The sequence below is a fragment of the Fusarium solani genome (assembly GCF_023522795.1).
Source record: "Fusarium solani strain SB1 chromosome Unknown bctg00000004, whole genome shotgun sequence".
Taxonomy (NCBI): domain Eukaryota; kingdom Fungi; phylum Ascomycota; class Sordariomycetes; order Hypocreales; family Nectriaceae; genus Fusarium; species Fusarium solani.
In genome coordinates, this window is record NW_027072152.1 from 2,564,305 (window position 1) to 2,575,001 (window position 10,697).

The following is a 10,697-nucleotide window of genomic DNA, read 5'->3' on the forward strand; positions in this document are numbered from 1 at the left end:
AATTTACTTCTCCAGCTTCGTTTCATATAACAAGTCATCATGTATGAGTCTCAGGTCACGTTTGTCATGGACACCATCTGTCCTTGGTATGCACTCGCTCATGGCCATGCTCACAGCTCATCACTGACTCTGTCTCAGGACATATCTCGCAAAGAAGAGGCACGGAACTCACATATATAACCCAGATACAACCCGTACATGATTGTCTAACTCTTCTTCAGGCTCGATCACGCCCTCGACCAAGTCCGTTCCTCATCCTCTTCCACCATCTCCTTCACCCTCCATTTCTCCCCCTTTCAGCCAAGCCCCAATCGCGAGGCTACAATCCCAGACCGTGCCGCGCATGCCCTCCACCACAAGCATAATGACAATGCAGCCGCTCAGCAAATCTTCCAGGCACACATGCTCTCCCTGGCGGAACCGCTAAACGTCCCGCTCGGCTTCACAGGGCCGACGGGCAACTCCTTTCCCGCTCACCGGGTTATTCAGCAGGTCCAGGAGGCATATGGCACGGACACTACGAATAAGCTCGTGGATGCGATATTTAGGCTGTACTTTGCGGAGGGAAGACATCCTGGCGAAGATGAGATGCTGATCGAGGCTTGTGTTGAGGCGGGAGTGGATGAGAAAGAGGCCAAGAGTCTCGTGGAGGACAAGGAGAAAGGGGAGAGAGACACTAAGGAGAAGATTAGGAGTATAGGGATGGATATTGATTCGGTGCCAACTGTGATTATTGAAGGACGGAGAAGGGACTTGACGCTCACAGGGCTGAAAGAAGTTGCCGAGTATGTCAAGGCTTTTGGGACCATCACCAAGGAAAGCACTTAGCGGGAGAGCTTACAAGTCAAACAAGAGCCACAAGTGATAATAGGTCAACATATACATTTCTCGTTTCTTGGAAAGAATGTCGTTACGTAAATACATGAAGGGATAAAAAAGGACATGATCAGTCATATCTCATTACAAGTCATAGCCACTCTCTCCAAGACGTCCATCTCATAGCCAGTGAAGCAACATTGCTCATGATCGGCTAAACATCAGAGGTACCAGCACGCTCCGACTCTCTAGCCCTCTTCGATCTTCCATCACCATGCCAGGGCCAAACGCAGTACCAAGATCCCGGCCGGCAAGGAGTCGACAAGCGTTGGCCTCGCCCACGCGCGGCGGCTTCTTGCCATGGCAGAACTCGCGGCTCAGCTTTGTCAAGACGGCGGCCTTGGCCTTTTGCAGGGCGCTCGTCCGCGCGGCGGCGTCCTCGGCGAGCAGCCGGTGCGCCTCCTCCTTTTCAATGTTGCGCTGGACAGGAGAAATACCCTCGTCTGGGTCTGTGGCGGCGCTCCGCCTCTTGGCAGGGTCATAGGTGGTGGGCTGGAGGAGGACAGGTTGGGGATCTGCGGTGAGGATGGGAGCGGTGATGTTAGGGACAGGAGTAGAGGGTCGGAAGTCGTCTTCTTCCAGTGATGGACGGAGTCTGGGTTTGGATAGCTTGTGGCGATGTGAGGGAGAGGGCATTTCAGGGGCATCGTCATCTTCGCTGCGATGCTTTCTTCTGCGGCGACGGGACCGCTTCTTTCTGAGTTTCGTGCTGAAGCTCACTTCTGACTCTGTAGGTGCCACTTGAAGAGGGGCAATGAACTCGTCCTCGAGGGGCAGCTCTTCGATGACGTCTCTCTCCAGGTCGTCAAAGGGGAAGCCGCCGAGGTCCATATCCAAGAGCTCGCGGCTGGCAGCAGCCACTGCGGCACTGGGGCTTGGTAGATGCTCAGAGCTAGGACTTGTGACAAGACTGCACTCTGATGGAGTGGCCAGGCTGCTGCTGCGAGACCAGGCGTCGTCGGTATCAATAGGCGCCAGGACGTCATCCCAGTTACCATTGTCGGCGAGGACGACACTCTCAAAGTCAAACTCCTTGACTGTTGGGCGATGAGAGTTGATAAGGTTGCTCAACTGGGGCGCGTTCATGGTAGAATTCCGGATCTGGAGGTAGCGCAACTTGGGGAAGTGAATAGGTCCTCTCGTTGGGGGAGTAGGCAGTGGTGACATAGGGGATGTGACTTCGTGGAAGAGCTTCCTTGAGGCGCGAGGAGGTGCAAACAAGGGATCGGCGGCCAGGGCAACGGGGCAAGGTCCCTTGCGGCCAAGCCAGGTAAAGGCAAACTTCTCAAGGTTGGGGGCAAAGGTACGGATGTACTCGTCGATGATCTTGAGGTGATCACGACCAGGAGACGGTCCGTAAAAGTCCCAGGAGTCAACAGAGATGGAGAGCTTGCGGATCTGTCTCCAGCGACGGCCGGCTGAAGGAACAGTTCCAAAACCATTGAGATGACGGAGGTAGTTGAAGGCGGCGGGATGAAGGGAGGAGAGTGAGAGCTTGTTCAACTTGGTCAAGGGGGCACGCTCAAGTGAGATACGCAAGCTGATGAGGGCATAGTCCACAATGTCGCGGCGATATCGCTCTCTGGGGTCCTGCCCTGGGCATCGGATAGTGAGATGGCGCATGTTAGTCAAGTTGCGCATGGCATTGATGAAGCTGGGCACGTTGGTGGCGGCGTGGAAGAGAGGAGGGTACTGTTGGGTGAGGATATCGCCAAGCTCAGCGTTGGCGTACTTGGGCCGGGACAGGACAGAGCCCATGCTCGTGTGAGGCGTGTACAGGAAGCATATCTCATTACCAGACACAGGGTGAATGAGAGGAGGGAGGAAGGTGGCGTCTGAGTGAGGCAGGTAGAAGGTGAGATGTTCGATGTGATGACCGATACGAGCGAGGGCGGCAACGCGGGCAGGTCTAGTAAATGTCGAGGCCGAGAAGGAGACGTGGACACGAGTGAAGAGGCGCTTGGTGACGAGGTTGCAACAGGCAGATGAAGCCTGACGGACGGCACAGATGTCCTCGGTTGAGAGGTGAGGCAGGAGGGAGTCCTTGATGTGATCGCTCCTCAAGAGGGCGAGGAAGAGCTGTTCTGTTGATGAGGACATGTTGATAGCATGTCGTGGGGGGAAAGGCTCTGATGTTGATGTCGGTTGGCGATGATATGTTGTTGTTGTTGTCCTGGTGTTTACGTATCGATCCTCGTCTTGAGAATTGCCGGAGATGAGTATGATAATGATGTAAAATGGTGTGATATCAATGTTCAAGAGCCGAACAGGCACGAGATGATTTGAAGCTTGACTCTTGGGAGGTAGACGTCCTTTACCCGTTGCCAGCTCTCAATTGAGCAGGACGAACAAGAAGGTAGTCGTCACAAGAGACTCGAGGTGATGATTGTCAAGTATGAAAGCAATGTTGCAGTGTCAAAGAAGTAAAGGCAAGTGTCTTGAGTTGTAAAATGCTACATCAAAGAGAGAAGGGGTCCGGCTCACGAGCGCCGGGTCCGGGCGGCCGAGATATATCACCTCATGTCCCTTCCTCAGATCAGCCTCGCCTTTTCCCCCTTTGGACCTGCAAGATCCAAAGAGAGAGGGGGCGAGCGAAGCGAACGGGAAAAATGGGATTTCCCACCAGCCATGCCCAGTCTCTCGACTGCTCTAGTGCCGAAGCCCTCCTGCATTGGTGCCATCGCGAGAGGGCCGCCTTCGCCGGGCGACGACTGGTCCGCGGTGACTCAGGCTGCAAAGCTGCATGTCGCGGGACCCCGGCAGCAGATGCGGCTTGGTGGAGCACGAGGATCCGTCGAGGTTCAAGCTTGAAGGCATCGCGCGTTGGAGGGCTGACCGACCGCGCGCTGCGCTCGGTTGCTGATTGGCCAGCTCACCGTGGTGCCTCGCGATGGCTTCTCCATGAAAGAACATGGCGGTGTACTCGAGGGATACCCGCAGACCCCGTCTCTGCGCTGCAGTCGAGTCTCGTGGCATGGTGATCGATGGCCACTCGGAAGACCGTCTGCAGGCTCTTTTCCTGCAGAACCCACGTCACCACACTGGCCTCTTGCCTCTCGCTGCAAAGTCTGCTCCGTCCTCGGTCATGCCTCCCGGATCATCACCAAGTATCCCACAAGTACCTTCGGATGTTTATCGATGGATCTGTAGGGCCCAAGGTTGCAGCGCTTCCCCGAGTGTGGGGCCGTCACCCACCCGCGCCTTGGAAACATGCATATGGCATCTGGCCAATCATTTCCGTGTCCAACGACGCGACAGACGCGTTGTTTCAACCGACATTGTCGCGCTGTGATAGGCTCATTCGTCTACTGTCGACTTCAACCGCGATAGACGAGTTCGGTCCAAGCGGGAATCGAGTCTCTTCCCAGAGACGGGACGGGACGAAACGAAACAAAACGAGACGAGAGGGGATGCTACGCCCATTCTGCTGAGCTAGGAGAAACTCCAGTTCTCGTTTTGGAATCTGTCAGGTCCCGATGCTGCTGAATCTGGGACTGTCGAGTTGACACTTGGCTCCATACGACATGAGCCTCCTCCCATCGAAGCTCATGGTCGATCAAGCGCAAATCATCCTCGGTCCCCTCGCAGTCTAGATGCAAATGCGCGACACACACTCAAGTCCATTCGGATGCGTCACGTCGCGCCACAATGATATCCATCCATTCGCCTCCATCCATCCATCCATGTCCGTCCCATCACATCGCCTATCCTTGCTCTACCCAGCCCAGCAACAACTAGGCGACTGACTGACGATCCACTAACCAACCAGCCAACCCTTCTTCCCAAATCGAGCAGATGGACGAAAAAGCCGCAAGCCTAAAACATGCATCCCCATTAAGCTTCTTACCAACGTCCCTGGCTTTCTCTGTCCTAGACTTCTCCACCCGAGTGGCACAGCCCCCAGTGGCTCTTCGCTCTCCGTCCTCGAAACGCGTCGAAACATCTCGTGGCACGCTATGTTAGTCCCTTTTTCTCCCTGGAAGAATTCCTACCTGGGCCTTCCGTCCATGGGGTGCTGTGCTTGGTCCCCTTGTCACACGGTCCTAGTCATGATGCCTCGAGCCTTGTCCAATGCCTTTTACCTAGATGGCTCTTGTTCATCGGCAGATCTTGTCCCATGTCGTCGGAGGGCTCCGAAGGTCTGGTTGGATAGTTTTCATCTTGCAAGAGTTGCCTGATTCTCAAAGCCTTTGCACTCGCAGGACAAGCAATATGCAGTGTACCATCCAAGTGATGCTCAAGACTTCTCCTTTCTTCCTGCTATTGCCCACCCTCAGACTCTCCCAGGACAAATTTTGCACATGACCCTTGTCATGGGGCCGTATGGGACAGAGACACATGCCATGTGCCAAGTGGTATCAATGAATGTAAATTCCCCGTCTATGATGTTCCCCCCTTCAACTCGCTGTCCGTGGTATATATGCAAAGTTTAGCAACATCATGCTTGCCTCGAGTTATTGGATCTGAACCGAGGTGCCTTGACACAACCAAGGCCTGTGTCGTTTCAGAAGGCTTTTGTTGATTGCCGTCGCCACATTCAAAGTCTGTCTGTGGCAGATGGTGGGTATCAAAGTCGCCAGCCCCAGTCATCCATCCAGTCCAGACGAGTCCCGCTTCGGCGAACGTCTCGGCTCTGGTTTACCAACCAACTCCCGTAGCACCCTCTGCTGCGAGGGAACCGTTTCGTCGCCTCATCGTCTCCTGCTCCGCACCAGCCATCTCCCTCATGCTTGATCCCCAATTAGAATGGGGCTCTATTTCCCCCTGCCCCTACCTCGTCCACGACCTCCTCGTCCACCGCGTCCGCCACGCCCACCTCCTCTAGGCCTTGGCCCCTGAGGCGCGTTGCCGTTGTTTGGCTGTCCACGGGAGCCCTGCTGAGGTGGTGGGGGTACATTGCGGTAGTCCCTTGTGGGAGGTTTTCGAGGAAGTGAGGGGGAGGCGCTGACGGCTGCGATCCGTACGACGAAACACCTGGTGGAGGAGGTTGCCCGTAAGCTGTTCGAGGAGGTGGCGGCCCGGGCGGAGGAGGTCCGGGAGGGAGGGGAGGCTGGACAGGCGCTCCGTTCTGTCTTCCACCTCTCCCCGGTCTGCCATTTTGGGAGTTCCCATTCTGCGGCATCTGAATATTACTGGCCATCCGAATCTGTCCCAGTTGTGCTCGCTGTTTGATAGGCCTGTGGCCCAGAAACTCCACATCCGAATCGTCACTTTCTGAGTAGTGAACGTTTGTCGTCCGCGCAGCGTGGCCGCGGATCTTGAGCTCGGGAGCGCGCGTCGTCTTGGCGGTTTGCAGCCCTCCCGCCGTATCCTCGATAGCAGCCAAGCCACATTCAGGGTCAATGTATTGGTCGCGGTTCTCGATCGACCAGGTAGGGTTGGGCACAATATCGCGACGGCGCTTGCAATCGGCGGAGAAGTGCATATCACTCCCACAAAGGGAGCAGGACGCTGGGATAGACACAACCTTCTTGATCGTCAACGCGTCCGGGTGAAACGATCGCCATAGCAGTGTACAGTGTTCCTCAAGGTGGTCTGCCGAACTGCACACTGCGCAAGCAAGTCCTTCCTCCTTGGTCAATGCCAGCTTCTCGGTGCAATGAGCTGCCTCGTGGCCCAGTTGGCGGCACTTGTCGCACCTTTGCCTCGAGGGGCAGCAGATGTCTGCATGTTCCAGACTTCCGCAAGATGAGCATATTAGCGTCGGGCAACTAGGTGCCAGGTGCGTACTCCGACCGCAGAGAAGACACATCTGAGTAGGATCAGTGGCCGAGGGGAAATATCTGCGCTGCTGCTCCAACGCTTCCGATCCAGAGGGGACGTTTCTCTGGGTATCGATTGGCGCAATGTGCATGTTTGAAGACCCTGGTGTTTGCTCTGCGCCAGATGCTTGGTTGCCATTTGCCAAACCTTTATCCAAGGATGACGACGCCCCTTCATTCGTGTTTGACGCGGCTTCTCCGCCCTGCTCCTGTTTGCTCAGGGTAGGTTCGTATTCGACTTCGCTCTCAGAGTTGGCCGCATCTCCGTCATCCGCAATCTCGCCCTCGCTGATACTAGAAGTGCGCGAGTGTTTGCGCTTGCGGCCAGTTTCTTTGTTGGGCTGTTTAGCCACCCAACCGTCAAGTGTTCCCTGCGAAGGTCCCTTTGGCTTCGGTGGCTGGAGGCTCTCCAGGAGAGCAGCCAACTCGCCTGTGCTCTCAAACTCTTTCGCTACCTGCTTAGCACTTCGTCGCTTCTTGGGCTTCAAGCCCGCGTGGTGCTCGATATAGTTAGCATACGCGGCCTGGGTCAAGGAAGGCGTGATAGCATGACTCTGTTCAGAGTTGAGGCCGTGAAAAGCCCGTACCCAGTCCTTGAACCGATTCAGCCAGGAGCCCTGCTTGCCAGTGAGGCCAGGAATCTGGAAACTAAGCTCGCCTCGCTTATAGACAGGAATTTCACCTGAACTCTCAAGCGCCGACTCGCTCGGTGTACTTGCTTGCGTGGAGGACTTGTTTGTGCCTGTTGAATCTCCCGTAGGCTTCGATTGTTCAGTCTGGTCTCCAAGTTGTGGGGATGAGTTCCCTTTTGAAGAAAATGCCTTGTCTGCATCGCGAGAACCCTCCTCACCGACTTGGGCATCTTGGGTATCCTCTGCTTTCACTCCTGCAGGCTCTGATCCGGCAGTTGCTGTCAGATCAGTCTTCAGGCGCTTGGACTCGGGAGCTGTTGTCGATGGTGAATCGTGAGAGTTTGGCCCTTCAGCATCGTCCAGTGACCTCTTCTTGCTGACCGGGACAGCCTCATCGTCACTAGACATGAGGTTGATGACCTCACCGGGATCAAACTCCTTAGATGGCATCTTCGGAGAAGCAAAGGTGTATGTGAGTGCAATGCAGCAAAGGAATGAATTCCCAACAATCAAGCTAGGGGAAAGGGTCAGAGGCTTGCAAGAAAGGTTTGTCAAGCTCTTCAAACACTCTAAAATCCCAAAGCCTGAGGCTTCAGCCTCGGAGAAACGGCTCGGCCAGATGAAGGTTCCCCACAGCTAACACCTAGTAGAGTCTCAATCAACAATGTCCAGACATAAATAGAAGGGTGAGACGAGTGTATTTATCCCAGTCAAGGTCTCGCCGAGGGGTGGTGCGATGGATCCAGGCATCCACGGCCTGCACTGGCACATGGGAAACAAGGAGCTTCGAGCTGAGATAGGTTGGTAGGTAGGGGTACACGGATGCACGTACCCGTGATGCTGCCGGATGTGAAGCCACGATGCTTGGTTTGCGAGGGCATGTGCTGGGGCGGCGAGTGAGCAGATGAACGCGTCTAGTAGCCTTCCAATGCTTGGCCCAGTGAATTGAGAATCGAGCGCTGCAAATGAAGTGCGCTGAACAGGATTTGTTGCGTCAGGGGAGAGATGCGAAATGAAAGCTGTGATGCTATCGATAACGATGAAAGACTCGACCCTGCTTTGCACAAGCCAGCCAATCAGATGAGGCTACGAGGGTCTCTGCAATTGGCAGTTGCTCACTCTGGCACTATCCCCGAGAATTACCCAGCAACAATCCCTTGCTCACCCTCAATGCCCCCGGCCCTGTATGCTACGACAAGCATGCGACGTCAGCCGATATTCAAGATCTCGCGCCGACTTTGTACGTGCACAAACGTGGCAGTGACTGATGCATCAGACGTCTATTGTTTGATGCCCTCGTCAGCCTGACGGAGACAAGAAGCGGCCAAGCACAAGTCGGTCAGAGTGAGACCCATGCTTCTCTTGCTTTGACATGCCATGCCACGCCATCTTGCCGTATTCTGTTTCCCATCTCGGGTAGCCCAGAGCTTTTTATATCATATTGCAATCTCGCGGCGAAATCTGGGCTCAATCTCTTCAGATCTCGCTTCCATGCTTTTGCTCCCTTTCCACCGGTTCGTCACCGTTTAGTGAATCATTGCATCCTAAAAGCTTGGCCCAGCCTTCGCATCGCTCAATCTCCAGATTTGCGGAATCACCATCTAGTCCAGAATCTCTGTGGCATATCGACTCAGCATCGACGGCGGCCCTTCTAGTGCTTCGTCGTCCGTTCCATTCGCCGATCACGTGTGCCCCAGAACATCTGGAGCAGTCTGGAGCGCTTGGCGTCCCAGGCCAGATATCAGTTGACTCGCCTCGCTCTGGGAACAATTCGGCCACTCTGGCCCTCTCCGGACTTTGAGACGGGAGAATCCCTGCTCTGGTTGAACGGCTGGTCTTATTTCTGGACACCACGAGACGAGATTCCCCCGTGCTGCGGTCCCCTAGAATCCCCTGAAGCTTCCCCTGGGCCAACCCCACGGACTAACTATCCTCCAGCGAGCTACCGCTGCAAGTTCGCCCGCTACGCCCGCTAATTTCAGCAACCCCTCCCCACCCGGAGCCTGGTTCGTGCATTGCGTGTCCCTTCTGGTGGTCCGGCTCCTTTCGTGAGAGTGGCTCCTCCTGGCTCAAAGCTTCCACATCTGCTCCTACTCCTGCTCACGGGGGCTTTGGATCTTCCGTTTCGGCTTCCCGTCTCGTCCTTGCCTCGACTTCATTCGTGTCCTTCTTTTCAGAATCCATTATTATCTTCATTTCCAACCCAACCCGTCGCGTCCGACCTCTCTGTCTCATTATCTAGCATCACCATAAGCATCTCGCCTCTCACTTTGCCCTTGCATCCGCCTCGCATTCGCCCCCGGACACTTTTCCGTGACATCATTAGGGGGAGCCGCTGCAGCTGCATCCTCATCTTTCTCTCAACTCAATCCAGAAAAACTGCCTCCGTCTGCCATCATCGACAAAGGCAGTTCAAAGCCCGAGCATCCGCCTCGTCGCGAGCCGTCCTCTCCCGACGATCCCTCCCCTCCTCCCGCCCGCTTCACGCTTTTGCGTCGAACCCCGTCAATACCGCCAAGCTGTCTTCCCCAATCTTACTCCAGCGCACCGTCTCCTACGACGCGGGTACCAAACCTCCGCGCCGGGGCAGCATCTACCTCAACATGCCCGACCGAAACACGGCGGCCGGCGCTCGGAGGAGAAGGTCTAGCAGCATCCTCCAGGTCTACCATGAGCCTCCCGAGACTCTCGAGCAGATTAGCGACCAGGCTTCCCTCCCTAACCTCAACGCCAACTGGACCAACGCCAAAGGTATACCTGGCCTCCACATTCTGCACTTTGCTTCACTTCGGGCCGCACGCTGACATGAACCTTGCTGACAGGTGCCTGGACTATCCACATTGTCCTGATCGCTTGCTGCAAAATTATCTACGATGCTCTTCCCGGCGTCTCCCAAGAGACCTCGTGGACACTGACCAACATGACCTACATGTTTGGCTCCTACATCATGTTCCACCACGTCCGTGGCGTTCCCTTCGACTTCAACAGCGGCGCCTTTGACAACCTCAATATGTGGGAGCAAATCGACAATGGCGCCCAGTACACGCCTACCAAAAAATTCCTTTTGGGCGTTCCCATTGCCTTGTTCCTCGTCAGCACTCATTACACACATTACGACTTGACTTATTTCATTATTAACTTGCTTGCTGTCTTGGGTGTTGTCATTCCCAAGTTGCCGTTTGTGCGTCCCCGCCGTCTCAACCCTTTCCCAGCCGTCTGCCTGCATCAGCCAGACCGCCTATCAAACTCTATTCTTACATGCTAACGTGTCAACAGAGTCATCGGATGCGATTCGGGCTCTTCTCAGGTGTTCCGGAGGATTAGGAAACGGATGAGGAAGCACAATGACTACTACTACGGACCGAACTTGCTCGACTGGCGTCAGGGGCGTTAGGGAAAGATTGTGTTTGACAAGAAAGAGATTGGG

At 55.2% G+C, this 10,697-nt stretch overlaps 5 protein-coding genes across 5 annotated transcripts; 2 read left to right on the top strand and 3 right to left on the bottom strand.

Moving 5' to 3' along the window:
* Positions 1–39: 39 nt before the first annotated feature.
* On the top strand, positions 40–828 carry MRS44_007864 (uncharacterized protein; the record flags this gene model as incomplete). The annotated part of the gene is made up of 2 exons (XM_065620683.1): positions 40–86; positions 222–828. 2 exons carry the CDS (start codon positions 40–42, stop codon positions 826–828), a joined length of 654 nt encoding a protein of 217 aa, XP_065476755.1.
* A 192-nt stretch (positions 829–1,020) lies between these two features.
* MRS44_007865 (uncharacterized protein) lies at positions 1,021–2,976 on the bottom strand (the record flags this gene model as incomplete). Its single annotated transcript, XM_046275959.2, has 1 exon — positions 1,021–2,976. One exon carries the CDS (start codon positions 2,974–2,976, stop codon positions 1,021–1,023), a length of 1,956 nt encoding a protein of 651 aa, XP_046134125.1.
* Positions 2,977–3,525: 549 nt separating this feature from the next.
* On the bottom strand, positions 3,526–3,852 carry MRS44_007866 (uncharacterized protein; the record flags this gene model as incomplete). The annotated part of the gene is made up of 1 exon (XM_065620684.1): positions 3,526–3,852. One exon carries the CDS (start codon positions 3,850–3,852, stop codon positions 3,526–3,528), a length of 327 nt encoding a protein of 108 aa, XP_065476756.1.
* A 1,765-nt stretch (positions 3,853–5,617) lies between these two features.
* On the bottom strand, positions 5,618–7,720 carry MRS44_007867 (uncharacterized protein; the record flags this gene model as incomplete). The annotated part of the gene is made up of 1 exon (XM_065620685.1): positions 5,618–7,720. One exon carries the CDS (start codon positions 7,718–7,720, stop codon positions 5,618–5,620), a length of 2,103 nt encoding a protein of 700 aa, XP_065476757.1.
* A 2,153-nt stretch (positions 7,721–9,873) lies between these two features.
* MRS44_007868 (uncharacterized protein) lies at positions 9,874–10,535 on the top strand (the record flags this gene model as incomplete). The annotated part of the gene is made up of 2 exons (XM_046270889.1): positions 9,874–10,021; positions 10,093–10,535. 2 exons carry the CDS (start codon positions 9,874–9,876, stop codon positions 10,533–10,535), a joined length of 591 nt encoding a protein of 196 aa, XP_046134123.1.
* Between the last annotated feature and the right edge of the window lie 162 nt (positions 10,536–10,697).